Source organism: Phoca vitulina, unplaced genomic scaffold, assembly GCF_004348235.1.
Source record: "Phoca vitulina isolate PV1807 unplaced genomic scaffold, GSC_HSeal_1.0 scaffold56, whole genome shotgun sequence".
Taxonomy (NCBI): Eukaryota; Metazoa; Chordata; class Mammalia; order Carnivora; family Phocidae; genus Phoca; species Phoca vitulina.
In genome coordinates, this window is record NW_022589759.1 from 4,711,235 (window position 1) to 4,737,730 (window position 26,496).

Below are 26,496 nucleotides of genomic sequence, written 5' to 3' on the forward strand. Positions count from 1 at the left end.
GGCAGAAGGCACTCCTTGGAGCAGTGGCTCCACGGGTCCCACCTGCCCTCAGCCCTTTCCATTTAGGGCTTGTGCTTGAAGCCACTCTGGTTTCTCCACTGCCCTGTGCGGCCCTCGCGCCAGGGGAGGCTCCCTGAGGACAGGCGGCAGGTGTTGGCAGGGGGAGGCTGAGGGAGGGCCAATTCTTTCAACCAGACCAGTGACTGCCGGGGTCATGTGGGGGACCGGCTAGCTCGAGGCACATTCCAAGGAGTTCGTGTGTATTTAAGAGGCGGGAGAGGGGTGACGGGTCAGGACGACCCTGTGGGTTCCCCTGTGGAAGCTGGTGGCAGGGCTCTGTCCCCGAGGTGAGGGTGCAGGGAGGACCTTGCTCTCTGTGCTCACCATTGTATTCCGAGCCTGGGAGGCTTTACTGAATGGCTGAGGTGTCAGCGGAGGAGCAAGACGAGGTCTGGATTTTGGGGGAAGGTGGGTGGTCAGGGAATGTCTCTGAAGTGACATTTCCACTGAGACCTGAAGAGTGCACGGAGAGTCAGCCTCAGGAAGAGCACTCTAGGCAGAGAACAGCACAGGCAAAGGCCTTGGGGCTGGGAGGCTTGGTGTGAGGACAGCAGTGGGACTGGGGCTGGGGAACGGGGGATGTTTGTGGGCTGAGGCCGGCCGCACGGGGCTTTGAGAGGCAGCGTGGTGAGCAACATGCCTCAGGGGCCACTTCCCAACGGAGTGACCTGGGGCAAGTGACTTACCAGCTCTGGGCCTCAGTTTCCTCATGGGTAAAACGGGGATTAAAAATAGCAACCATCACCCAGGATTGGGAAGGGCGCACCGTACGGAGAACAGAGCCTGGCATGTGGTAAGCTCTGCTGAAATCCTCGCCGCCAACCTCCCCACTCTCCTCCTCAATGGAGGAGCCCAGGAGACAGGGCCGGGCCTAGAAACCAGGTCAACCGGCTCGGGGTTCTGGGTCTTTTCCATTCTGACTGCTCCCTCCCACCTCTCCCTGCGCACACACCCTGATTTGGAAGAGTCTGCGGCTGGCAGAGGCCCAGGGGTTCTGGATCCTGTCCAGGCCCCTAATTCAGAGCTTCTGTGTCTCTACCACTGTGACCACATCCCTGGAAAGAGGATTTGGCGGGCCTGCGTGCGCCCCAGCAGGCCTGCCGCCTCCTGCCAGGTGGGGAGGAGCGGAGTGTCCCTCTGCGTGATCCTCGGGCTCTGGCGGGGACCGGAAGGGGCAGGCAGTGACTGGCAGAGGGAAGGTGCAGCCCGGCCTCAGCTCCCTGTGGGGCCCGGGACTGTTCCCCAGAACTGCCCTTCCTTCCCTCCAGCTGCTCAGAGTCAAGGCTGACTCCTCCTTGGTTCACACCCAAGTCATCAGCAAACCCCACCAACGCTACCTGCAAGACCATCTGGAGTTTGACCACCTCGCACAATGTCTGCAGCTGCCAAGTCTCTGCCCTGGACTGCCGAACAGCCTCCCAACCACACAGGGCATGTGGCATCGGTCAGAACCACAGCCCATCCTCCACCCAGCTGCTGGGATGACCACACCACCCAAAGCCAGATGGTGTCCCTAGCCCTCTGATGACTTCCCTCTCGCCAGGGGTCCAAACCAGTCCTCTGTGACCTGCCCTCCTCACCCGTCTGACCTCCTCTCCCACCTCCCTGCCCTTCTGGGCTCCTCGCTGCTTTCAGCACACGCCCTCCGCAGGGCCTTTGCACTTGCTATTCCCTGGGCCGAGAATGCTCTTCCTTCAGATGTCTATGTGACCTGTTCCCTCAACTCATTCAGGTCTCTGCTCAAATGTCTTCTCAGTGTATAAAAGGGTAACTCCCACCCTCCTTATCCAGCTGTGTTTCTCTATCTGCTCTCACCACCACTTCATGTACTACATGGGCAGCCAGGGGTCGTGGAGGAAGGATGGGAGAGATCTGGGGTGAGATTGCAGCCTGCCTTTCCGGGCAGGAAGCGGGGCCAGTACCCTGGCTGAGTCTCGAATGGGGTTAGCTGGACAGACAAACCCCGGCTAGCGGAAAAGTGTAAGTGAAAGTCAGGCGTGAACCTTCGAGAACAGTCAGGAGCCCAGTGAGGCCACAGCGTCCCTGGCTGTGGGGTGGGTGGGGAGGCGGGAATCGGGGCCTCGGGTGTCCTTGCCCTATCTGTGGTCCCTCCGCAGGCTTTGAGGCTCACGCGGTGAAGCACACGGTCTCCTGGGGGGACGTGCTCACCATATGTGAGGCTCCAGCCTGATTTCAGAGACTCTGAGTCAGGAAACCAAAGGCCTGTGTTGGTCTGCCTGACACAGAGCCAAGGTCAGAGGCCAAAGATCCAGAAGGACAGAGGCCCGACGGCTGACCTGCCCCTGACCGCCTTCTCTCCCTGGCCCCACTGTGGCGGGTGGAGGGGGGCCAATGAGGGCCTCTCCCTGAGGAGGGTGTGGTGCTGGGAGTCGGGAGGGGTAGGCGCCCTGAGGAGAGCCCCTGAGTCTAGCTTTGATAGGGCCTGGCGACAAAGGTCAATGTCCTGTTTTGAGCAGCTTCTGCACATATGAGCGGGTATGTGCTGGGGCCGCCCACGGAGGAGCTCTGTGCGGGTGGGACGAGTTAGCCCATTTTACTGCTGGGGAGACTGAGGCTCAGGGGTCACGGCACTTTCCCAAGACGGTACAACAGCAGGTGCAATGCTGGGGTTCACCCAGGCCACATGCTTGCTCCAGGACTGGAGGGCCAGAGGGCCTAGCTGCCCCTGCTCTGGAGCCTCCTCCTCCTCTCTGGCCAAGTGAGGCCCCCACGCCAGACCCCATGGCTTCCCCGGAGAAGGCCCCGCCCCTCCTTGCCGAGGGCCCCCTCCTTACCTGGTGACAAACAGGCTGGGTACTGCCCGGTGACCGGTGACCAGTGCTGGCTGGGGAGGAGCAGGCACGGCGCAGCTGGTCCTCCTTCAGGGGACACCCCTCCCCTGACTTGAATGTAGCAACCGGAGAGGCCAGGCTGTCCTGTTTGTCGCATCACAGAGTCCTGAGCTGTGCTGGCTGGGGGGTCAGGAGGGGAAGCCTCAGAGCGGTGCTGCCCCGGGGGCCTGGCCGGCCCAGCTCCTCCCTCTGCGGCATCCGCAGCCTCCGGGGGACACCGCGAAAATGGGCACATCTTGCCAAGGTGAGCCCCAGGCAGGAGGGAGCTGGGTGAGAGGCCCTGCACTCGCATGCTTCGGAGCTCTGGTCTGGGGCCAGGCGCCTCCGTGTTCAGCCCAGCACCACGACCCGTGCACCTGCTCCAGGTGCAGCTTGGAGCCAAGGTCTGAGTGTCCGGAAGACTCGGTCTCCCCATCTGCGGTATGGGAGCAGGCCCAGGACACCAGGTCTGTGGGCATCCTGGGCATCTCGGACAGACGGCCCCCCAGGCCCGGGACGGGGCAGATGGCCTTCTCTACTTACCGGAATCTTCTGGACGGAGTGGCAGGAAGAGAAGCGAGCCACCGCTAATCCCAAACTGAGGCACTGGGACCAGCAGGACCCGGAGGCCTCACCATCACGCGCACAGCAGAGGGAGGAGGCTGCCCAGGGTCCGGGCTCGCCATTGCCATTCGGAAGGGCCCACGAATCATCTCGTCCAGCATTTCCAAGCGTTTTCCCCCTGCAGCCACAGAGGAGTTTAATACACACACACAAAAAATCTCATTTGGAGTGCCAATATGAAAAATTTCAAAATGAAAGAATTCGTTTACTAGCTTACATCTGTTTTATAGATTAAAATGGATGCATTTACTCAGTGTACATTCAGTAATGGTCGCACAGCTCAGAAGGGATGACGTCCGGATGGGGACTCATATCTGGGTCCAAATAAAGCATGTCCCAGCCCCTGTGGTCACCAGCAGTCCCCGGCAATGACAAAAATGGCAGAAGACACCTGTGTGAAGCTACGGATGGCCTGTGTGTGGAGGTCAGAGATGTAACAACGATGCGTGAACACAGTCACGTCGGGGGGGTCCATCACGACGCCCAGATGTGCGGGTCGCTCGTAAACCACACCAGCACTGTGGGAAGCTACACTTGGTCCTGCAAGAAGCTCCCGGATTTCTGCTGCCGGAAGGAAAGGACTTGACAGTGAAGAGAATGTGTCTCCCCCTCACTTAATCTCTGTCAGCACCCAGCCCTCCCTCTGCTCTCCAGCAGCGTGCCTGTTGGATGGGGCAGCACATAGCCCACCGGCCCTCACGGGGCTTTCTGATGCAAGGACATGAAACAAGAGATGTGGACGGTTTCTCTGGTCTCGGCTGGCGCCAGTGCAGGAGGTGGGTTGAGTCTGGAGGGATGGAGGTGCCGCGTGTTGGCTGATCAATCTCTCTGGCATGCTAGCCATCCGGGAGGCCCTCCAAGGTGCCCCCTGCCCGGGGCTGTTCTCGGTACTTCACACCCCCCTTTAGAAGATCAGCCATCAGCTGCTTCCCTAGAGGGGGCTGGCTGCATGATCCTGAGGTCTTGGGCTAAAATCTTCACGTTTAGCGGCGAGACTGACGTGAGGATCACACATACTGGGAAGGAAGGGTTTGGGATGTCCGGTGCTTGTTTCGACAAGCCTGCCCGTTTCCGTGGCTGCACAGTACCAAGGGAGAGCTGAGTCATGCAGATAAAAGGCTGCAAAGGACTAGTTTTAGACCGTTCTCCCAGTGTGTGCTTCAACTGAGCAGATGTGGGGCCAGCTTGGGTCTGTTGAGGGCTCAACAAGACCGAGAGTCCCCCGTCCCACAGGCGGACAGGTTGGTGGCTCCAATGCGCTAAGATCTGATACATTACATTTATGGATAGGCTGGTTTTGCGGCAGTTAAGAAGTTATAAATGTGATTTTTAAGAAGTTTAATGAAGAATTTGTGGAGCTCCAAAAGGTGCAGAGAGCCTGGACGGTCCCCCCAATATCACTGTGCTCAGGGGTCAGCAGGTTGCCCCAGGGAGCTCCCCATCTCCTGTCCACCGAGGGCACTTCCTCTGGCCAGGACGCCTGGTTCCGAGTCCTTCCTGCCCGTGGCTCTCCTTCTGGTCCTCGTCCCTATCGCGAGGCTCTCAAGAACACACCTGGAGAACCTGCCTTCGACGAGCCTGAAGGGGAAGTTCACTTTGTGTGTCTATGTTCCCAAAGTGTGAGATGGGTGCTAATCTGCTGGCTCTTGGACAGAGCAAGGACCTCACTGAATCCTTTCGCAGTTCTTGTTCTTTCAAAAGTCTTTTGGGGACTTTGTGAGTCTGCTTGGTGCCTAGTCTACCTGGAATCCTCCCTGGCATTTACTCACCTCTTTCTTGGGAGGGGAGGGAGGGAGAGGGAAGACAGCCATGTCTAACTAGGATTTAAGAATACTGTTTTTTTTTTTCTTCTTTTTTTTATTGCATTATTTGTGCTCTGCACTTCTACTTGTGGACAGGAAATACTGAGTTTTTATTTATGGCAATGATATAAAAAGTCACGATGGTCACCAAATGACTGCAGTTTGGGGCCACGGCTCCTAAATTTAGCAGGATTTGTGATCTGGGCTCCATGCCTGAACCAAAAGTCATGTCCTCAGTTGGCCCAAGTGGAGACTCACCTAAGGGACTGGAGAGGGGATCCTCTGGGACAAATGACCCCACTCTTCCTCCCCTGTCAATGACCTTGATTCTGCATCGGGACCCAAGGAGCTTGCGGTGGGACCACCTTGGGAAAACTGAGAGAGCAGCAGGCTTGGACGGCTCCGGGTCATGCAGTGGCCCTGAGCGTTGTTCCTCAGGCCTTGTGAGAGAAAGGGGGCTTGCTGTGTGGGATCTGGGCGCAGGTCTAGTACCTGGGTCGCTGCTTAAGAGCTGAGATCGAGTGCCGGAGTCCCCGGAAAGGAAGAGGCCGCACCGCCATCTAGTGGCACACAGGGTGGACGGTGCCCGAGATCCGCGCATTCCAGGCGCAGAAGCATTTTTAGCACCGGAAGGCATCTCTGACCTCCAGTGAGTGGCCCAAGGCGGAACAGGGATTTGCGGCTCCTTGCCTCTCCAGTCACGGCCTGTCCCCACCCAAGGGAGCCGCCACATCTCTGAGGAGCTTGCTGTGCGCAGGCACTGTGCTGGGCCCCTCACCTGCTCCTCTGGTCCAACCTCTCAGGCGGCCCCAGGAGGGCCCGCGGAGCCATCAGCACGGAGCGCAGGCCTGCCTTCACAGCCAGGTGGCGGGATCTGGGGACACCGTCTGGCCCGGGAGAGGGGGCACTATGGAGGAGAAGTGTCTTTTTAATCTCCCTGTGTTTAAAGAGAAGTCTCAGGGGGCACAGCGGCGCGGGAAGAGCAGGGGCTCCCGAGCTGGCCCCTCACCCTCTGCCCTCCTCGGTGTCCCCAGCTCTCAGACGGGGACAGTCGTGCTCCTTTACAGGCTGCCCCGGGGTCTCCATTCATCATTGCAAGCCAAGGCCCAGGTCACCCCTGCAGGGAAGGGCACTCACCAAGGGCGGCTGGGATTATGGTTCCTGGGCAGGAACTGGATTTGGAGGAAGCGGCTCCCGTGGGTCCCAGTGGGAAGGAGGGCTGTGTCCCCGTGTCACACAGTGCCCTGGGGCAGGACTCCGTGGGGGAGAGCCAGGGCCGAGGGCCAAGCCCTGCCAGAAAGACCCTGCCTATATGGAGATGTGAGGCTTTGGGCCAGGAGCAGAGCAGGGTGAGGAGTGTCCCTCTGCAGGGGGCTGCACTGGAGGTGACCCTGGGAGCCCCGGGGGACCTGCAGCCCAGCCCATGGCAGGAGCTGTGCCAAGCTGCTGGAAAAACCAAGTGGGACCCCTGCCCTCAGGGAGCTTCTATCTAGGGGGAGACACATGCTCGGGCAGCCACCCACACACATGCGTCATTGGCAGGGGGGCACAGAAGGGACTGTGCAAACCCAGACACTTCTGAGAGAGAGGTTGTCTGAGCCCATTCCAATCGCCAGGCCAAAAAAGCCCTGACAGCAACGGAATGCCTGGAAGACCACACCCCACGTGCCCCCTCCCCTGCCCCCGACCGTGCTGAACACACACTGCCCTCACCCATGACCTCGCGCTCCTGCCTGTTCCGCACGTACCACCACCCCCAGACCTCTCTGTAAAACCCTAGATGTCTGTCTTGTGGGTGGAGAAGGGAGTTGTTAAGGCTTGAGCCCACACCCCGCTGCCGGCACCCGACATAAATGTCTGTCTTTGAGTTATTGGCTTCTCTTGTGACAATTTAATTCGAGTTTGTTCGGCAACAGTGTTGGCAACCCCGGCCTGGGGCTCTGCTTCTAATTTGCCCAGCCCCTCGGGGTCCCCCGGCTGGAGCACCAGGCCTGGCCTGTGGGTTAGCAGCTGGGAGAGATAGCTAACAACAGGACACTTGCCTTCCACCTCGGGGGAGCCCTGCCCAGGACCCCGCCCCCTAGCCAGAACCTCTGTGTCCCGCCCGACGTGCCCTGTCCTTCCTCGCCCGCCCAGCTGCCCTTCTGCCAGGTGGCTGGGCGCCTCCTCTCTGAGGCTCTGCTCGAGCTGTCGCCCTGGCAGTCCCAGCTCCTCCCTCACCAGCTGCTCAGTCCTCCCAGAGCTCAGTTTCCTCAGCAGTAAATCAGAAACATCCTCAGGCCTCATGGTCGGGAGGTGAGGAGAACTACAGGACCAGAGCACAGATAAATGCTCTTTCTTCCTCTTTTTCTGGATGACAGGAAATTAGCTAGGTGAGAAATGCAAATGCCATTTGGAAAAAGACAAAAAACAAGGGCAAGAAAGAGCCACGGGGTCCCCCTATCAACTTAGCTAAATTGCAAAGAATGCAGAAACTGTCTGTGGTGGGTGGAAATCACCCGGCAGCTGTCTGTTCTAAGAATAGATCCAAAAGGACCTCATATTCCAATGAGGGCTTTAGAATCCAATTAAAAATCAGAGAGATGTTCCCTCCATTTAAATTTTAAACATACTTTACACTTAATTTCAAACAAAGCCCAGGAAAAGCCGATCTTTGCAAAAATGTTAGGAGAGTCCTCCTCCCTACCTTTTAAGCCACATACAGAATCAGGAGAAAGCAGCCCCCTCTGGCTGGAGCGTTAACGCCCCCAAGCCCAAGGGAGGGTGGAGCTGTGCAGTCCTGAGTGAGAAGGGCAGAGGGAGGGAGGGCAGGGAGGACAGGAGAGGCGAGGGAGAGGGAGGGATAGCGCGCCGGAGGGGAAAGAACAGGCAGGCACCAGTGATGCCCGCCTGTGCGGTGCAGAGTGCAAGTTCCTGCCCCTTTTCCTCCGGGAACAGTCACCTTTAGGAATCGTGAACAGAAGCCAGAAAACCGCCCAACACTCTAAATTTCCGAATATGGGGAAGAGGATGGAGAACCTCTTCTATCCAGGTGAACATGACAGTGGTCATTCCTCTAGGCTTCTCAGCAGCCCTGAAGTGCCTGTGTGCTGTGGTTACCCCAGTTAGATGGGGAGACTGAGGCAAGGTGAGGGTAGGTGGCTCCAGCTGTCGGACCACGTGCTGCCTTTCAGGACAGAAAGGGGCCTGTGCACAAGTCTGAGCAGGTCGGCCCCAAGTCCATTAGCACGCCCGAATCATAATTAATCCCATTTCCAGCAGAGCCCAGGCCTGGGCCTGTGGGGAAACCCTTGTGGTCGGGAGGGAGCTGGGGGTGTGTCTGAACCACCGACCTCAAAGCAGGGAGGCCACGGGAGAGGAGCTTGGACCAGCAGCTCGAGGGGGAGGGGGGCCGAGCCTCTCCTGAGATGGGGTCTGAAACGTGGGCTGGGGGACACGGGCGAGGAGCGGGCTCTGTGGCTGGGAGGAGCACAGCTTCAGCCCTGAATCTGGAACGCTATGGAAACGAAGGACAAATTATTGAGCACCTACTGTGAGCTGCCCTACCGTGGGCACTTTAACAGAAGACACTGTGGTCCGAGTGGTTGCCCCGGGTCCGCTGAGAGCACGTGGGACGGAGCCCAGGTCTGGGAGACAGCACCTATACCTGAAGCCACAGTGTCCCCCTTGCAACAATGTCAGCTGGGCAGTGGGGGCTCACCAGTGGGCGGCAAACTCAACGCCAGGATCCAGGAACCCGCTGCTGCCTCCCAAACTCGCTGCTGCCACAGTCCTTGCGCAAAGGATGCTGTAAGGGCACCTGGGCAGTCTGATCATCGCTCAGAGGAAGGGGGAGCTGGGCTGTGCCAGCCGCCCCTGCCCTGCTAGGAGCCGCGGTAAGTGTGGCGAGTGCACAAACAACAGGGTTTCCTGTGACCTAAGTGGTGTGAGGTGAGTTTTGGCTCAGTGCAGCACAATACGGCAGCCCAGCTCCCTCCCGTCAGTGATGTGGACTGATCCGTGGAGATGAGATACTCGTCCACCCACATCCATCCCTCCCCGGCTGTCTGGGCTGCTGGGATGAAACAACGACCGAGTGGCCTATAAACAGCAGGGATTTACTGTTGGCAGCTCTGGAGGCCGGAAATCCAAGATCAGGGTGCCAGCACGGGCGGGGGCGGGCCCTCTTCCGGGCACAGACACTTTGTAACCTCACAGGGTGGAAGGCGCCAGGGGGCTCTGTGGGGCCTCTTGTGGAGGGCACTCATCCCACTCACGAGGACCCCACCCTCATGCCCTAATCACCCCGAGTCCCCACCTCCTAATGCCCTCACCTTTGGGGGACAGGGGTCCAAGGTATGAACTGGGGGGGGTCCAACATTCAGACCACAGCCCCCTCCGCATCCCGGCCCCAGCCAGCCGGCCCATCTCACAGGGCACCTGCTAAACCACCGTAACAAGTCACGAGATGAGGCCTGACAAGAAAGCAAGCTCACGGAGTGTGGGGGGAGCCGGGTGACAGGCACACAGGCTCGTTTGACTATCTGTCCGCTTCTGTGTCTTTGGTTTGAAAACGTCCACAATCAGAGGCTACATAAAGAGAGAAGGTGTGAAGCGTGCGCGTGCACACGCGGGCAGGGGCTGTTCAGGGCGGCGGCCACACCGCAGCAGCTCACGCGTGAACCCTTCCCCAGCTCCTCGGCGCTGGCCCCGGGCCCGGAGGGGCTCCAGAGCCCAGGCGCGGTCGGGACGGGAGCTCAGAGCCGGGCCAAGCAGCACCGGACCGTTTGCACCAGGATTCAGAGCAAGAGACACTTCCAGGGGTGACCACCGGCCCAGCGCCGGTTATCAGGCAACAAGCCCCACGCAGCAGGTGATACGGAAGGAGCAGGGGTCGAGTGTGGAGGACGAAGAGCGTGCAAGGCCCGGGGACCTGTCTGCGGGAGTGACAGCAGCGGGGCCGTGCACGCAGGCCCCCCGCACCCCGCCCCCCGCCGGCCCGGCTGCCCGCAGCACAGCTGGTATGTTGCACGCATTCCAGCCCCGAGGTCTCGGCTCCCCGAGGTGGCCACCACGCCGTCTTACGTCGCTCACTGCTTCACACGGCAAGCTCGCTCGGCACGCTCAGGTTCTTCATGAACCTGGGTCTCTGAAATCCTAACGTCTACCGTCCAATTCAAGCCCCACGCGACACCACCTCGTGTGCTCAATGATTTAATTTAGGAAACCTGGTGCAGTCATGAACATTTCCCTACATTCGGATCTCCAAAACTTTGAGTACCGTGTAGCACAGCCCTCTACCTCTTTGTCGTGAGTGGAGAGAAACGGCTAAGACAACCATGGCTGAGTTATGTTCTAAGCTTGAAGGAAAATCTGCTCTCACCTGGGCCAGCGGCCCGGGGCCCGGTGAGGCTGGCCGGTCCACCCTGGGACGACAGCCAGCAGAGGCTCTAGAGCTTTCTGAAGATGGGGCACCACAGCACCGCCTCGGGCAGGGAGCCAGGCCGCTCTCGGGGCGGGGGGGAGGGTGTCCCCACCCAGTGCACGTCCAGCCCCCCAGCATCTGGCGGCAGCCTGCACTCTTGCAACGGAAGTCAGGGCACAGCCTCCCGGTGTGACCCTGCTGCGGGCCAGAGAACACGCTCTCACCCTGCTTGACTAAAAAAGCTCCTTTCGACGCATAACCCTCCCTGACCCATCCAGAAAAATCCTCCTTCTCTGGGTCGGGGACGTCTGCTTTGGGACAGGTTTAAAGTTTGCTGTTCTTCTGAAACTGGGCCACGAGGCTGAGGACCTGCTCGGAAGCTTTGATGCTCTTGGAGCAGAGGTAGCTGGTGCTGTTGGTGGCTGTGGCCCCCGGGTAGTACCGGTAGTTGACCATCAGGCCGCAGGAGCCGGTGATGCCCTTGAGGCTCACGTCGGCCATCCAGTTGATGCGCCATATCACGGCCCCGTTCTGCAGGTGGAAGTTGGCCACGGGGTTCAGGGCGAAGCCCCGATGCTTCTCTCCGTACAGGTACCAGGCACAGAGCCGCAGCAAGGGGGCCTGGAGCGCCCTGACCAGCTTTTCAGACTTCACCCACTCACTGCTGCTGAGAAAGACCTTGAGGGTCTCATTGATGGGACCGCCTGTGATCTCAGAGATTTCTTTACATTCCGAATCTGTAAAGAGTTCATTCCTCCCGTGTTCCTTTGCTTGTGTGTTCAGGAGTCCCAGAAGCCACTTGGTGAATCCAGGTATAGGAGACAGACTTGAAAATGTCCCAAGATGAGGAAACTCTTTCTGTAAGGCATGGTTGGTTGGGAAAGGAAGGTGGAGAAAACACACATACAAAATTCAGCTGGTAGGTCACGGAAGCAGAAACACCCCTCCATTTATCATTTAGGCCTCATTAAGCCCTGCACGCTGCTGTGTGGTTTACAACATGGTATTTGACGTGCGTTCATTCTCTCCTTTCAAGGCACGTTTACTAAGAACCTGACGTATGCTAGGGCCCGGCGGCATCCTGAGTCCCCAAGGTGAGCCTGTCTGAAGGCCTTCTCTGTCTGCACTATCACAGTGGTAAGTCAGGGGCTGGGCTGAAATGAGCAGCGGGGGCTGCAGTGACGTGGGGCTTGATTCGCAGTCTTCTGACCACAGCTCCTGTCTGTGTGGCGCACCTCCCAGGGACTTCTCTGCAGCCACAGAGCCTGGTTTGGCACTTGGCACGCAAGTACCCGATGGCTGTGTCTCGAGTGGGAAAGTGCTGGCCCGAGATCCCACAGTGCGTGCAAGGATGGGCGAGAAGGGGGGGCCATGGCTGCTTCTCGGTATCAGACGGTACCATTCATGGTCAAATGACAGATCTCAAGGACCATTTTGTAAAAACCTAGCATTTTCTGATTAAAAATGTACTATGTGCTCACTACAGAAGAATTTTTTTTTTTTTTAACTTACGTTGGAAACAAACCAACAAACCTACCACACTCCAGGACTCTGAATAGCTACTCTCCAGGTCTGATAAAGTTAATTCCTCCTGGTCTTTCTCCAGACAGTTTTTCCCTGAGTGAGATGTTTATTTTATGCCCCTGCTTTATGAACCTGGATCATGAGCATTTTCTCGTTTCCCACTCAAAATTCAAAAACATAACTTGGTAATATTAAAAGATAAGACTATACCATGATTTTCCTAACCATGTTCTTTTCAATGGGCATTTCGGGCGGCTCTCTATAAAAGGGTCTGCTTTTATAAACCGTGATGCTGGTGCAGGACAGTGATAGGGCTTTTTTCGGGGTTCTCCCTGGTGACTATCAGGCTCACAGCCGAGCATGGGACCAGTGACCCTCCCTCCCCCAGGATGGCTACTGGGTGGAGGGGCCAACTCTGACCCAACCAGAAGTAGAGTCTGTGGGTGAATTACCCAGAACCCCAGATTCTGCTCTTCTTCTGATGGCCTTTCTCACCCTGATACACCCCCTGCTCCCTCTCCCTGCTCCATTCATCAACACCGTCAGCAAAAAAGAAGGAAAGAAAAAGAAACTTATATTAATTAGATGGGGCTCCTATCGTCTCTGGGGAAAAGGTGGCAAGAGAGTGATTTTAATGAAGCTGATATCCAACTGAACCTTGAGTTCTCAGATTTAAGATTGATTATGAATTTAACACAAAGCACGTCAGTATTTTAATTCCACTCTGTCATTCTCCATGGAAGGGCTTCTGCTGCGGGTGCTGTGTTGAAATCACCCAAAGCAGAGAGCACCGCTCTCAGAGCCAATTATTAGCAATCTAATTATTTTACCTAATAATTAGATTCTGCTCACCACAGTTCACTCAAGCCCCTTATGAGATCGTTTCAGAAAGCTAGACCTGGAGTGAATGTGAACATTTCTGTTGTAGGATGGTGAAGGGTTTTTCCCAGGGCAACAGAGGGAAGTTATTAAAAAACAACAACAACAAAAAAGGCCAGCGTGTTTACCTTCGAGCTGCCTGGTCTAACCTCGACACTCCCTCAGGGCTATTGAGAAAGCCCATGCTGAGGGGGTGTTGGGGCCAGAGCCTGGAGGGTGTGGGGGCCGGTCAGGCACGGCCAGGACGACCACAAAGTGTGCCATCCAAACTGGGACATGGGAGTGAAGGGGCTGGTGGTTATGAAGCCGGGGTAGCACACGCAAGCCAGGAGAGGCCCCGGCTGCAGGGCGGATGGTTTCCCGGGGGGGCTGATGTCCTCGGAAGACATCTGAGAAGCGAGTTTCCAGATGCCCCTCTCTCGGCACTGCTTACTTCTCCCGAGTCGTCTTGGGGCACCTGGGACGCGCCAAGGGGCATCTGGCTCTTTCCCACTCCCCCCACCCCCTCTAGGTCCTCTCGTCTCACCCCAGAGGCCCTGTGCCGTGCCCACCTGCAGCTCCTTGAGCACTCGCTTGACCAGGACGGTGCCCAGCTCCACCCCCTGCAGTCCTGGCTGCGTCAGGCTGATGGAGTAGAAGATGGCCGCGGAGATCTTGCTCCTCTCCTCCGTCTCCGAAGGGGGGCACTCCTTCACTATGGCCTGGAAGACACGATGATGGTGGGCCTGGGCCCCTTGCTTCCCGTGCCTGCCCTACCTCCTGCGGCCAGGAGAAGCCAGGGAGGGCGGGAGCCGGGAGACCCTAGCCCCTGTTCACGGACGAGGCTCTGGAGACCAAAGGCCTGTTCTGACTGGAAATCTCTCTGGAGGCGGCACGCGTAGCCTCCCTGGGCTGTTTGTTGCACCTGTACCACTTCAGTCCCTTTGAGCTTCTCCAAAAACAATGTGAGTCCCCTTTGCCGTTTCTTTTCCAGGCCTCCGTGCTATGGGAGCCAGAGATGACTCTCCTCCCCACCCACCGCCGGCACCCAGACCTAAGCCAGCCCGCCTCACCTCCACTTCCCCGGCTGCCCCGCGCAGGCCTGCTGGCTGTAGCCCGTCGTTGTTCTCGTTCCTTCTCTCCGAGCTCTAGGTTTTTAGATTTCTCAATAGGCCATACGTGCTCCTATACAGTTTTTCTCTTAGGAAACGTACTTTTCTCTGTACCTTTTTGATTTTGTGCTACATCCTTGTTTTTCCTCAGGGAAAACACCCACACCCACACCCACACACACTCACGAAGTGACCTAGGAAAGACTCTGTAGCAAAGTCCCTTTGCCAGGGCTGATCTTATTAGCCCTGAGTTCTGAATGCAGGGATTTCTGAACCTTCCCATCCGAAGGTCGCCTGACCACTGGAAGAGCAGGCGGTTACCTGCAATTTGCTTCAACGCAGGTACACCAGCTTGCTTCTCCAGAACACATTTAAGCTTCCCTAACTGCCACCAGCTACATCTGACTCTTGCAGTAGGGGTGGTTTGGCCCAGAGCCCCGATGAGGCCTGGGAGTCCCCAAGCTTTCTGAAATTGAGTGTGGAACTTGTGAGTCTGCGCATGTCCCCCGGGGGAAAATGACCTCCAGCTTTCATCCCCTTCAGATGCTCAAAGGGTCTTTCCTGTGACTCCTGAAAAATTAAGAACTGCTGTCATAGGAAAGTGGGGTGGATGGTGACACAGAGGGAGGGACACCCCCGGGGCGGTGCCACACCCTCTCCTGGGGCCGGACTCTGAGCGAGGGCTCCCAGCTGTCAGGGTCAGGGCGCACCTCAGCCTTGGGCTTGGTCTTCACCTTATGGGGTTACCTCTTTGTCTTTCCAGAACTCTGTAGGTTATCTTGCGTTCCCTATTCAAAAAGTTCCAGCAAATCTTTTTTTAAAGTGTTCAAAATACAAATGAATCCTTCTTTGATTATACAAGTGAGACGTGCACAATGTCAAAGAGGGAGCAAGAAGTAAATGCGTAAGGAAGAAATCACAAGTTACTCCAAAACCTAATGCCAAGCCCTGCTGTTAACCTTGGGGTGAATGCCTTCCAGTCTGACTGGCTAAAGGTATGTACACACTTACACACACACACACACACACACACACACACACACACACACCCTGCACACAACCCCCTCCCCCCTCCCCTGCTCCCATACGCCCCGATCTCCAGCACAGAAGGCATTGCCCTGAAGGCTGGGCTGCGGGCTGGGTTGGAACCCTGTCTCATCCTTACCGGTTCTGGGATCGTGGGCACATCGCTGAAGTTCCCCTAAGCCTGTCTTCTCACCCCCACACGAGGACAATATTAGCGGGAGGGGCGCCTAACCCACATGGTGCTGAGCAGTGACGCAGGCAACGTGCTTGAGGGGCTGACGGGCACCGAGCAAACGCTCAACCAATATACATGTAAGTAAGAGCACGCTACACATGCTAGGCCGGGGCCTGAATTTTACTCAAGAGTAAGTCAAGGCCGGCTCTCCGCGTCAAAACCGTAGCAGTAAATCCCCATTTAAATACACGCCCGGAGATCCTGGGTGTGAGGATGTAACAGGTATATGCCTTCGTGTCTTTGCCGCGTTCTCTACGGTGGTCAGTCGGGCCATCACGTCCAGCCTTCCCAAACTACACGATGCCCTGATGAGCCACCGTCCGCACTCTTAGGTCTGAGCATGTCCCAGGGATGAATGCCTGAGTGGAAATTGTAGGCGGAAAAGAATGCCCGTTCTCCATTTTCATAGATCCCGCCGCCTGGCCCGTAGAGAGGACTGCCGGCTCCCTCAGACACAAAAGCCTTCAGGGCATTTCTCCCTGGTGGGCAAGAACACCTGCCCAGTTGCCCTGCTTGATTTCTCCACCTTCTGATACTAGGAAACGCTGCCCGCGAGCCCATCCCGGTATCCGTTCTCATCTTTCCAGCTTCCTAACCGGCCATTCCGGATCCAAGCCCGAAGTGACCCGGGTGTCTCGGCTCCCCTCACCTGCCTTTCCCTTCCTCGGGGACTGCCCCCATCCCTAGCCCCACACTGGTTCTTCTTCTGCAGCAGTGTCCCCGTCCCTGCACCTGCAGGAAGGATGGGGACTTTCTTGTCAACTCCGCAGCAGGCAGGGCCCATCACCACGGGCCTGTCCCCTCGGCTCCCTGGGCAGACCACTGGGCCCGCAGTAGGCACAAGGCACACAGTCTAGTTTTCAAGTTTTTAAGTCATGGATCTTTTATACCTGCTTACAGGCACTGAACGAACGCTCAACTGTGGAAGCGAGTGCCCTCCCTTCCTTACCCCCGTCTCCGCTCAAAGTCAATTCCCGCAGAGGAGCGCCGTCCTCAGTCCGTAACTCTGTCTAGTACGGGTCTACACCCTGTGGCTACAGATCTGGAGATTTCTTCTCTAGCCAATTCAGAACACGAATGCCTCAAGCAACGCACTTCATAAAGGGGGGTAAAATCAGGTTTTAGAAAAATGTACGGGGCCCTGTGGGACACCTGCGTGGTTCTGCCACGGCCGTGCAGGTACCTGGATGTTGCTGGAAATCTCGCTGGTCAGGGCCACGTGCAACACGACCAAGGGCTCCTCGGGGGCTGCACAGTGAGAAAAGAAGTAACATCTCCTGTAAGGCCCGACGCGTCGCTTCATGTCCATCCAATTTTTCACAGGATGCACGGCCTCAGACCTGAGGAGAGAATTAGAAATAAGACAGTCGAACAATCTACAAGTTAAATAACCATTGCTGATCCCAATTCATATTACAACTTCAGGAGAATTCAAAGAAAATCGTTTTAATATGAAACGGCACTGACTGAGAGGAACTCCAACTAATGACCATTTTACACACCAAATTGTCCTCTAATTCTTAATACCTGGTCTTAAGACTAGTTTGCAGGGCCCTTGGGAAGCAGTTGTGCTGCAATTTTATTTATTTATCTATTTATTTTTAAAAAAAGATTCTATCTATTCATTTGAGAGAGAGAGAGAGAGAATCTGAAGCAGACTCCTTGCTGAGCATGGAGCCCAGCTCGGGGCTCGATCTCATGACCCTGAGATTGTGACCTGGTTCCATTTGTCTAGTGACCTCCTCCAACCACTATATTGTTGGTTGTTGTGAAATGGCAGCCCCTGGAATTTGTCATGCTTCCGAGTGCAACCTTTTGCAAGCCTTAGCTTCCTTAAGACGGCATGGAGCATGGAGACCCTGAGATGGAAAGAGCTTCTTCTGTCCAAGGACCATTGTGGTACGCCAGCCGTGGCTTCTCCATGCCCCGGGCACGCTCGCATTGTGCACCATACAGCCCACTCCGAGATTCACCCAAGGGAGAAGTTTGCCCAATTAGGGGAGATCCTAATGTCCAGGGAAGTCCTGTGGCTCCGACACTGGGGCCTGCAGGAAACCCAAGGACATCAAGGGGACCCCGCGTGCGGGCCTGCGGGCAGAATGGCCGGTGCCCACCTGTGATCTCGACATCGCCGGCTAGGACAGCCACACCACTTGCGAATACTGTGCTTGGAACCGAGCGCATGTGTGGGTGGAGACTGGCTTTCAGCTAACATTAAGGAAAAGTGAAAACCTTAATACTCACTCGCTGATTTTCTGCAGCACCTCACAGGGCGAGTGCCAGGTGACCCGCTCTAGGCTCAGGAAGCCGGAAGAGAACCACTCGGAGAGCATACCCTTCAGCACTCCGTTCATCTCCTGCAAGGGAGAACACAGCGCTAGCTGCCGGGGCCGGGAGAGCACACGCACCCCTGCCTCGTCGCCAGCCGGCACCGCGGATGAAGCGGGACACAAAAGCCCCCTGCACGGTGCTTCGCCAACCAGCTTCTCTGCAGGACCCACCCCGACCAGGCGCTCGGCACCCAGCTCTCTACTTAGCCTCTGCGACCCCGGTCAGAAAGGGGCCTCAAGGGGAGCGTTCGATGTGAGCTAAGCTGCCCCAATCAGATGGTATGTTGGGATGCGCTGACTGCACTGAACACAACCGAAACGTGAGGTTGACAGAGCAACGGATGGTGCGTCATGCAGGGCGCGTAACACAGGCGACACGGGACTCGAGTCCCCACGCTCTTGGGAACACTCTGGGGCGCTCCGAGGTATCGCCCCTCGTTTCCCGAGAGAAACAAGTGCAGGGTCCAGGCACCACTGTCGGCAGCTCCACATCTCATATCCGAACATCTCTGAAGTCGACATGCATCTTTCACACGACGGCGGGTCACCCTGGTGGTGGGGGAGCAGTTTTTCCTACTTTCGTGGGACATAAAATAATCGCGTGTTTGGCGATTAGTGCATTTAGATTTGATGAAATTATTCTAATTTCACTTCACTTATTTGTATCTGATCTACGTGAGTCAACTTCACCTTTCAAGCAAGAATGGCACCAGGTGCGTAGGGAAAGGAGGGGACACGGGCAGACCTGGCTCGGGGTAGCCTCCCGTGACTCGCTGAACATGGACAGCAGTAGGCTTCCTGACAGCCAGAGCACGAGGACGCCCAGGGCAGCAGACATGGCTTGTTCGTTCCTCAACATCTGCCTCCCTTTCTTCCAAATGCACAGAAGCCTTATGCTTTAGGTAGGTGCATGGCTGTCCAGATTTAAGATCGCACTGCAGCTAGGGGTGGTCATATGACTGACTTCTGGCCAGATGTAAACAGAAGTGTCCTGGAGCAGCTCTGGGGAACCTTAAAAAATGGCAAGAGTATACCCTTTGCCCATCTTTTCTTTGTTGCTCCCCCTGCAGGCTGGAAGATGATGTGATGGCCAGAGCTGGAGCAGCCATCTTGGGCCATGAGGTAACTCTGGGGATTAAGGTTTTTAGGGGAGAACCAATTGGAAGTCTGGATCAACTGAAGGCATCACAGAACAGAATCATCCCTGGGGTGTCTACCTCCAGACTTTTAGGTTAGAGACAAACTTCTCTCTTATTCAAACCACTATTATTTTGGGTCTCTGTTACTCATAGATGAACTACGTATTAACAGATACACTGATTATTATTACTGAGTAATAATGAGTATCTCAGGACATTTGGTACAGAACTGACAAAGAGCTGTAATTGCAAAAGCTGTAAAAACGTCATAGGACCACTTCACATTTTATTCCCTGGTAAAAGGTGGAAGGACTCATAATGTCACTTGAGGACAAGGTGCAAGGAAGTATAGGATTGGTGGCTCAGAAAAGGTTTCAGAATGAAGTGAGATCCATCTTTAAATATTTAAGGCCTGGGGCACAGAACCAGCCACAAATTTGTTCTGTGTGACCCTATGGGGGAGAGGAGGGAGGTAAATCTTGGACCAACAGGGGGAAATCATGGACCAAGTTAGACTTGGATTGAATTTAATATAAAAGAAGGCTTGAATAGGTAGAGTTGCCTACAGACACCATCCTGGATGGCCCTCACCATAGGTGGGCACCGAGCGCTGGGTCGATGAGGATTTGGTGGAGCTGTTTTAAGGATTTACGGGTTGGACCGGATGCCCTTTACAATGCCTTTTAATTCTCAATTCCATAACCTGGTCTTCTTCACTCAGCTCTATGCTCACAGTGAGGGCAGAGGTTGTTTCAAATTTACTCCTCTGGTGCCTAAAGAATTCAGGGTGGGGGTCTCCCATGTGGAAGACGTTAGCAGACTGATGTCAAATGAAAAAGAAAGACTGGAGAATGGGGAGGAGGCAATGACAGGATGGGAGAAGAGAGGCCATCGGCCAGGCAGTGCACAAAGGTTGCTTATAAAATACTGCCTTGGACCACAACGGTTCTTAATCTTCCTGGGGTCCTCATGCCCTCCTGAGTACATGCTAAAAACCAGGGACCTGCTCCCCAGGAAAATGCAAACATATGAGTCAATTTCTGCACATAGTTTCCTGGGATTCGTGGAACCCTCTGAAACTCACCTATGGCTCATTCCCTGGGGTTCGTGGACTCCAGGTTAGGAACCTGTGCGCTGAAGGGTTAGGACTGGATTAGCCAAGCTCCATGTGGGGAGGGCTGGTGCCTCTACCACATTCATGACAGGAGCATGCCGGACGTACCTAGTTCCAGTATCAATTCAGGATTGATGATGAAAGAAACGGTTTGGCCAGTGAGAGCTCCCCCTCCAAGGTCTCTTGGTTCTATTTCGGGCTACTGACGGCTGTGAAATGTGACCCTGCCACATGAGATCTGGGAATCTAGGTGAAAGGGCACAAGTCCCCAGGCTCGGTGCTCACGCGGCACAGCTGTTTGGGCCAGATCGCAGGCGACAGGAGGGGAAGACACCGCCTCTGCTTTATGCGCATCAGTTCTGCCATCGATCCCAGACTCACACACACAACTGCCGGGGATGCCAATCAACCTGGACCTGGCTTTCCACACCTGCCCACTGTGGTCATCTTGGAGGACACTGTGCAGAAGGCCAATCAAACTCCCCTTTGGGCAGAGTTTGCTGAAGTTGTTGGCTATCAAGATCTCTCCATGTTTGGAATGTGGAGCAAAGTTAGTTTCCATTGCTCAGAAGCCCTGAGCTGGGACAAGGAGCTGGAAGCACTGGACAGGGTCCTGGAGGCACAGCTAAGACATTCTAGGTACGATTCCCACTGGTGGAAGCTGCTGTCCCTCTGGGGCACTGGGGCATCCCTGCCAAACTGCAGATAAGGTCCTTTTTGGTCTAGCTAAGCACAGAGTTTAGCAGAACCAACAAGGACCAGTATGTTCACTGCAAAGCAGGACAAGCCATCACAAGAGGTCGTACAACAAAGCATCCAGTGTGGCTGGACCTCGAGACAGTAGGGACGCCGGCCAGTCAGCTGCGAGTTTAGTCCCCTCTCTGCTGGACCCCGTGCTTCTGTCAAGGCCCGCACAACTCTCATCTCACTGGAATTTCTATGTTCAAACTGCCATCAAGAAACCCTTCCACTTTCTAAATGCCAACTTCCCTCTGGTGCCCACAAGCCACTGAACAGAGCTCGGACCTCCTAGAATGGGAACTCAAGTCAGCTTCACAGGGGATTTTATCTCTAAGAAACGTAACTCCTCAACCCAAGTCGGCCTCTGGAGAAAAACAGAAAGCCTCTAAACCACACACACACACACACAGCATACACCCCTATTTCCAGTAATCACAACCTGGACTGTGATGAACTGTACCCTCGTTTGTGAATCTGATTTCGAGCCAAGCTTCACAGTAACCCTCAGAGCACTTCTTAGAAGGGGGAAGCAGGCTGACCTTGAGCATAACAACCGCCAGCAGAATCTCTCATCTCAGTGCACAGCCGATGGGCCCAGGGGTTAAAGGACCTGGCTAAAATCATGCCTTTAATCAGCAGAGGGCACAGACAGTCTTGAGAGCCGGCCTCTTCCATCTCCACACAGTGCTTCCTCCACAGTCCCCACTGCCCCGTGAAAGACACCCCAGCAGATTCCTTTTTGGCCTCATCCTCGCCCGTTACTCTAAAAATGCCATTGCACCCTATAGGATTCAGTAAACAAGAACCTGTTGTGGTCCTGCAGTGGACTGAGCGTATTCTGGGGTGAACGCCCAGGGCCCAACCTACAGCAGCCCTCATGCAAACCGGCGCGTGTCCATGTGACTTCGTCCAGCAAGTCCGGAGGTGAGCAGGTGTGGAAGAGTGACACAGCCGGGACACGGTGCCATGTGCACGCAGGGAGGGGCACTCAGATCGGAAGCGATGCGGAGTGAGCTCCCTGGTCCCCCAGCATCACAGGGCACCAGGGGTCACTGGGCGTTTGGGACTCCTGCTCTAAAGATTCATGTGCCAAACTTCCAGTGGTTTCTAACACTGAATTCCTCAGAGCAAAAGGTTCTAGCTTTGTCGTCTCTTTAGCCTGGATGCAAAATCCAGAATGAGGTAGAAGAAACGGAAATCAAAGTGGATCGCACACATTACGTGATCCTAGCGATAGATTACAAAATTGGATCCCAGGGACAATTTCTATGGATTAAAAAAAACTATTCTCTGAAGGATTTAAATGATAGGGATTAAAAAAGTGCTAAGTGACCACGTAAAGCAAAGAAGAAGGGAATGGACAGATTTAGCTCTAATAGTTACATGCACTGGATAGAAGGACAAGAACTCCAGGTAGAGAAATGCCAAGAGGTGTGACTAAGCGACTAGAAAAGGCTTCTTGCCTTTGTCTGGGACACACGCAGAGGCAAAGGTCAGGCTATTGTTACTTATCCTCTGTTCAAGAAATTTCTTTATTCCACATGACCTTCTGCCTGTTGGTACAAAAGGTTTCTTCGTGTGTGGACTACCTTGGTTAAAAAAACAAGGGAACCCTGAACAGCTGAGGACCTGGCTCAGGATCTCCCCAGAGCAAGCCCCTCGGGCGCCCAGATCAAGTCTCAATGTCACAGCTTTCAGCTGCCACGCGCCTTCTCACCTGAATGATAACCCAAGTTTTCTTGCATGGGGAAGAGCAAGGGGATGGACGCGTTCGGTAACCTCTCACGAACTGGAGGATTTAGAACTGGATGGGACCTTAGACAACACTGGGGCCAACACGCTGAAATCTGCCAAGGGCTGGCCAAATGTCTGACGTGACACCTCTGCTGGCCATGCAGAAACCTTCCCAGCCCTCTGGGCTTCCCTCCGGGCTCAGACCTCTGAGTGCAGCAGTGTGACGTCAAGACAAACGGAAGTGATCAGTGTGTCAACTCCGTCTTGTGGCGGGGCACCCCAGACTCTCATCTCATGCATCATTCACCATTTTGCTACGCAAGACTTTTAAAACAAGGCTCTCAGTTTTCAAGGGGCTGATCGTCTAGTTGGGAGTTGGTGGTGGTGGGGGGGCTGGTGGAATAATACATTTCAAATGCTAAATTCTAATGTTAAGGAATAAGATCCAAGCGAATAATATAATAATACATGCACAAATAATGCATGCCATGAAGCTCAAAACTGGGGGAGGCCACCTTGAACTGGAGTGCTGGAAACGCTGAGTGATGAGCAACTCCTACTCTAATGGGCTTCCCAAGCAAGAATCACGTAGTAATGTGGGGTCGGCTACTTTCCATCAAAGGGGGGTCTGTGGAGAGGAGCGAGTAATGGGTGGGAAAGCTGGAAATGTCCGCAGTAGTTTGGTGTGCACCAAGAATACCAAAGGAAAGACATTACACGTTGATCCTTCTGGCCATGGCAGGATTGCTGATTTTGCAACAGGGAACAATGACCAGTGGCTCCAGAGAAAGATGAGTACTGATGTTACCGGTAAGATGGAAGCTTGTACACTTACTCCTGGAAAAAGTAAATACACTCACAACTAGAGAACATTAAACTCCCCATTAGGTAAAACTAAGTAAAAAACAAAGCCATTAATTAACTGGGTTGTTTTATCTTGTCCTTGATTTTGCAGAAAAAGGCAAATTCTAAGAAAACCAAATCCCTTTTAGATCCAGTAAAGTCATCAGCTCCGAGAATCAACGTGTAGCGACAAAGTACATAATTCTGGAGTCAAGACTGGGCTTGAATTGCAGCTCAGCACTCTGGGCACTGCACTTGACCATGAAGAGCTTTAATCTCCTCATCTGTACAACAGGTCCCTATGGCTTGCTGAGAATGAGATGAGCCAGTGTGCGAAAAGCACCTACCAGTCACCAGGCTTGCTGTTAACTCTTCCCATACTAGACTAGAATGGAGGCTCTTGAGCAAGTGACCTGAGCACCAGGAGCATGCCTGGTATAAGAGAAACACCCAATGGTCACGTGTTGGGTGGAAGGATGGACAGAAAGGTGGATTATTTCATTCTGGGACAGGTGACATTCTACCTAATTCTCCAGTTTTCTATGTAATAAAAATCAAGCTTCAGAAGGACCACCATGGCGTACTGGTCCCTGTTTCAAGAAAAAACCAAAAACAAAAAACAAAGAAAACCCAACACCTGTGCTTGGACTGAAGACTTAACCCAGGCAGATGGGAATGCACACAGTGTGTAGAACATGAAGTCCCAGCCATTCAGACTGGGCTTGAGTCAGAAATGTGATCAATTCAAATCGTGGCCCTAGATTAACATTTAGCATTATAAATTAACCAGCCATCACGAGTAATCAATCACAGCACTGTTATCACTGAGATTAGCCCCATTTTTAACTATCCCCTGTGTTTATGCATCTGAGGCCAAATAGTCAAGAAAGATGAAGTCTCTCATAAACACCATAACTCACACCGCATGATGTAGTTATAAAGCATGGTGCAAAGAACCCCAGATTGAGGTTTGGGTAGACGATCGAAGACGTACCTATTTGCTTTGAGTCCTTGGTCAAGTCTCCTGACCTCAGTAGGTTTCCTTAACCCACCTAAGAATGAGGACATGAACATGAAAATTATCATGCCAGTGTTAGCGTTCTTAAACGAATTAGGACATAATCGTTCAACTGCTCAATTTTTTAAAGCCAACTGCACCCAAAGTTCTCAATGTCAGAAGCTTCCTGAAACATTTACATCATTTCTTGTTCACTAAAAGGGCAGGCTAGTGGCCCCTTCATATTTAATACCAAGAATAGAAGAGGACTACATTCAACTGTCAGCACTCTTTCAAGTCAGCATTATTTAAATCCCGAAGTATTTACTTGCACCTAACATGAGGTCACTGAGCTAAGCACCTGATTAACTCAAGTACTCAACTTGGAATCATCACATTTCAGGGCTGAACTCAGGAAAGTGCAACGCCCTGCACAGTCATGAGGCAGAGACCAGAGTCCTCATCCCTGGGCATTCTGCAGGGCTTCTTAGACCAGGGCTTACACATAGTGGGTGTGCAACTAACTTTTGCTGACATCATCCAGGTTTTTGGAGGCTACGTGATGCTCAGTTGGGTACTCGTTCAAGTATACCACATAGAGGAAACTCAGCTAAAGTAATAAAAAAGAGACTTCGTGGAACACACTTAACCACGAAGGAGGCGTTGACAGTCACGTTCAAGGCAGGCGGTGCCGAGTTTCTAGTAAGCACTACACAGTAAACCCTGGAGCAAGGCAAGGATTCAGAAAGCCTGGGGAGGAAGGGGACGGGGTGCAGGGGACAGTAACTGGGGGCCAAGCGCGCGCGGCTTCAGGCTGGGGAAGGTGGAGTGTTTGGGGCTTGAGGGGCAGGTACCGGGAGGACCGCCAAGAGCTCGCGGTCCTGGTGCAAGCGCGTCCTTACCCGGACGTGCGGCCCCTCCACCAACTTGAGGGCCTGCGCCTCGAGCAGGTCGGCCCGCAGCCGCACCAGGAAGCGCACGCCGCCGTCCAGCTTGCTGATGTGGTGGAAGAGGCCGCGATAGCGCGGCACCAGCGCGTAGCGCAGCCGGTCCTCCGCCTGCAGCAGCACGGCCGCCTCCCGCGGCTGCTCGCGCAGCTGGAGCACGCCGGCGCTCTGCTCGGCCACCTGGCCGTGGTCCACGCCGAAGCCCCGCGCCAGGCGGCTCAGCAGCTCGGCGCGCTCGGCCGCCTCGGCCAGGCCGCCGTAGAAGCTCACGAAGTCGGCGCACTGGCCCTCGGCCGGCGCCGGCGTCTTCTCGCGCAGCTCATAGGCCGGCGTGGCGGGCACCGCGCGGCGCAGCAGCTCGTCCATGGCCCGTTCCAGGGCTCCGTCCTCCGCCGCCGCCGACCCGCTCGACAGCCGGGGTCCGACCGGCCGCGGCGGCCGCGGGCAGAGCCGCAAGGGGAAGAGGCGCCGCGCCGTCAGGGCTGGCCCCAAGCCTCGCATGGTAGCGCGCGGCAGCCGCTCGGGGGACGCCGGCGCCGCGGGGCTTCCGGCTTCCGGCGCGCGCCGGCCTCATTAGTCGAGGCCGAGGGGGGCGGGTGGAACGGTGGCCAATCGGAAGGCAGGGCGGGGGGCGGGGCGGAGCGCGGCGCGGGGCCAAGTGAGGCCAAAGGTCACTGTGCTGGGGAGATGTGGGCGGGGCGGCGATGCGGGCGGGGCGGGCTGCGGGCGGGGCGGGGCTGCGGGCGTGCCCTGTGACCTGGCCACCCAAAGTCACCGTTTCGGTCGCTACCCTCTTGCCCCACCGCGTACGCGCCTCCCCTGCCCTAGACTCGAGCTCTGCTACCGCGAGGTGCATCCGAGTCACCTGGGGGAACGTGCGACGCCTGCGGATTCCTGGTCCCTCGTGTCTGAGGAGAAGCCTGGGAATCTGTGTGCTTACCAAGTGTCCCTGGTGGTAGTTCTCTGGCAGGGTAGCCTTTGTCTTAAGTCGTGCCTAGGCGATCTCAAATCGTTGCCAGGGTCTGATTATACAAGATGCCTCCCAGAGGTGCAGCTCTCCTCTCTCCTGAGCTCGGGACCCAGGTCGCCAGCAGCCTGCTGGAGAAATTTTCATGGACGCGGCAAATGGGGCGCTCCCCACCATCTTAGTCCCCAGCCTGTCCCTCCTTCCTTTT

General features: G+C 55.4%; 1 protein-coding gene across 1 annotated transcript; it reads right to left on the reverse strand.

The window, feature by feature from the left end:
• Positions 1–10,308: 10,308 nt before the first annotated feature.
• On the reverse strand, positions 10,309–25,845 carry MLYCD (malonyl-CoA decarboxylase). The gene is made up of 5 exons (XM_032389866.1): positions 25,277–25,845; positions 17,721–17,833; positions 16,660–16,816; positions 13,676–13,825; positions 10,309–11,579 (listed from the first exon to the last, which is right to left on the reverse strand). Exons 1-5 carry the CDS (start codon positions 25,820–25,822, stop codon positions 11,046–11,048), a joined length of 1,500 nt encoding a protein of 499 aa, XP_032245757.1. The 5' UTR covers positions 25,823–25,845; the 3' UTR covers positions 10,309–11,045.
• Positions 25,846–26,496: the final 651 nt, after the last annotated feature.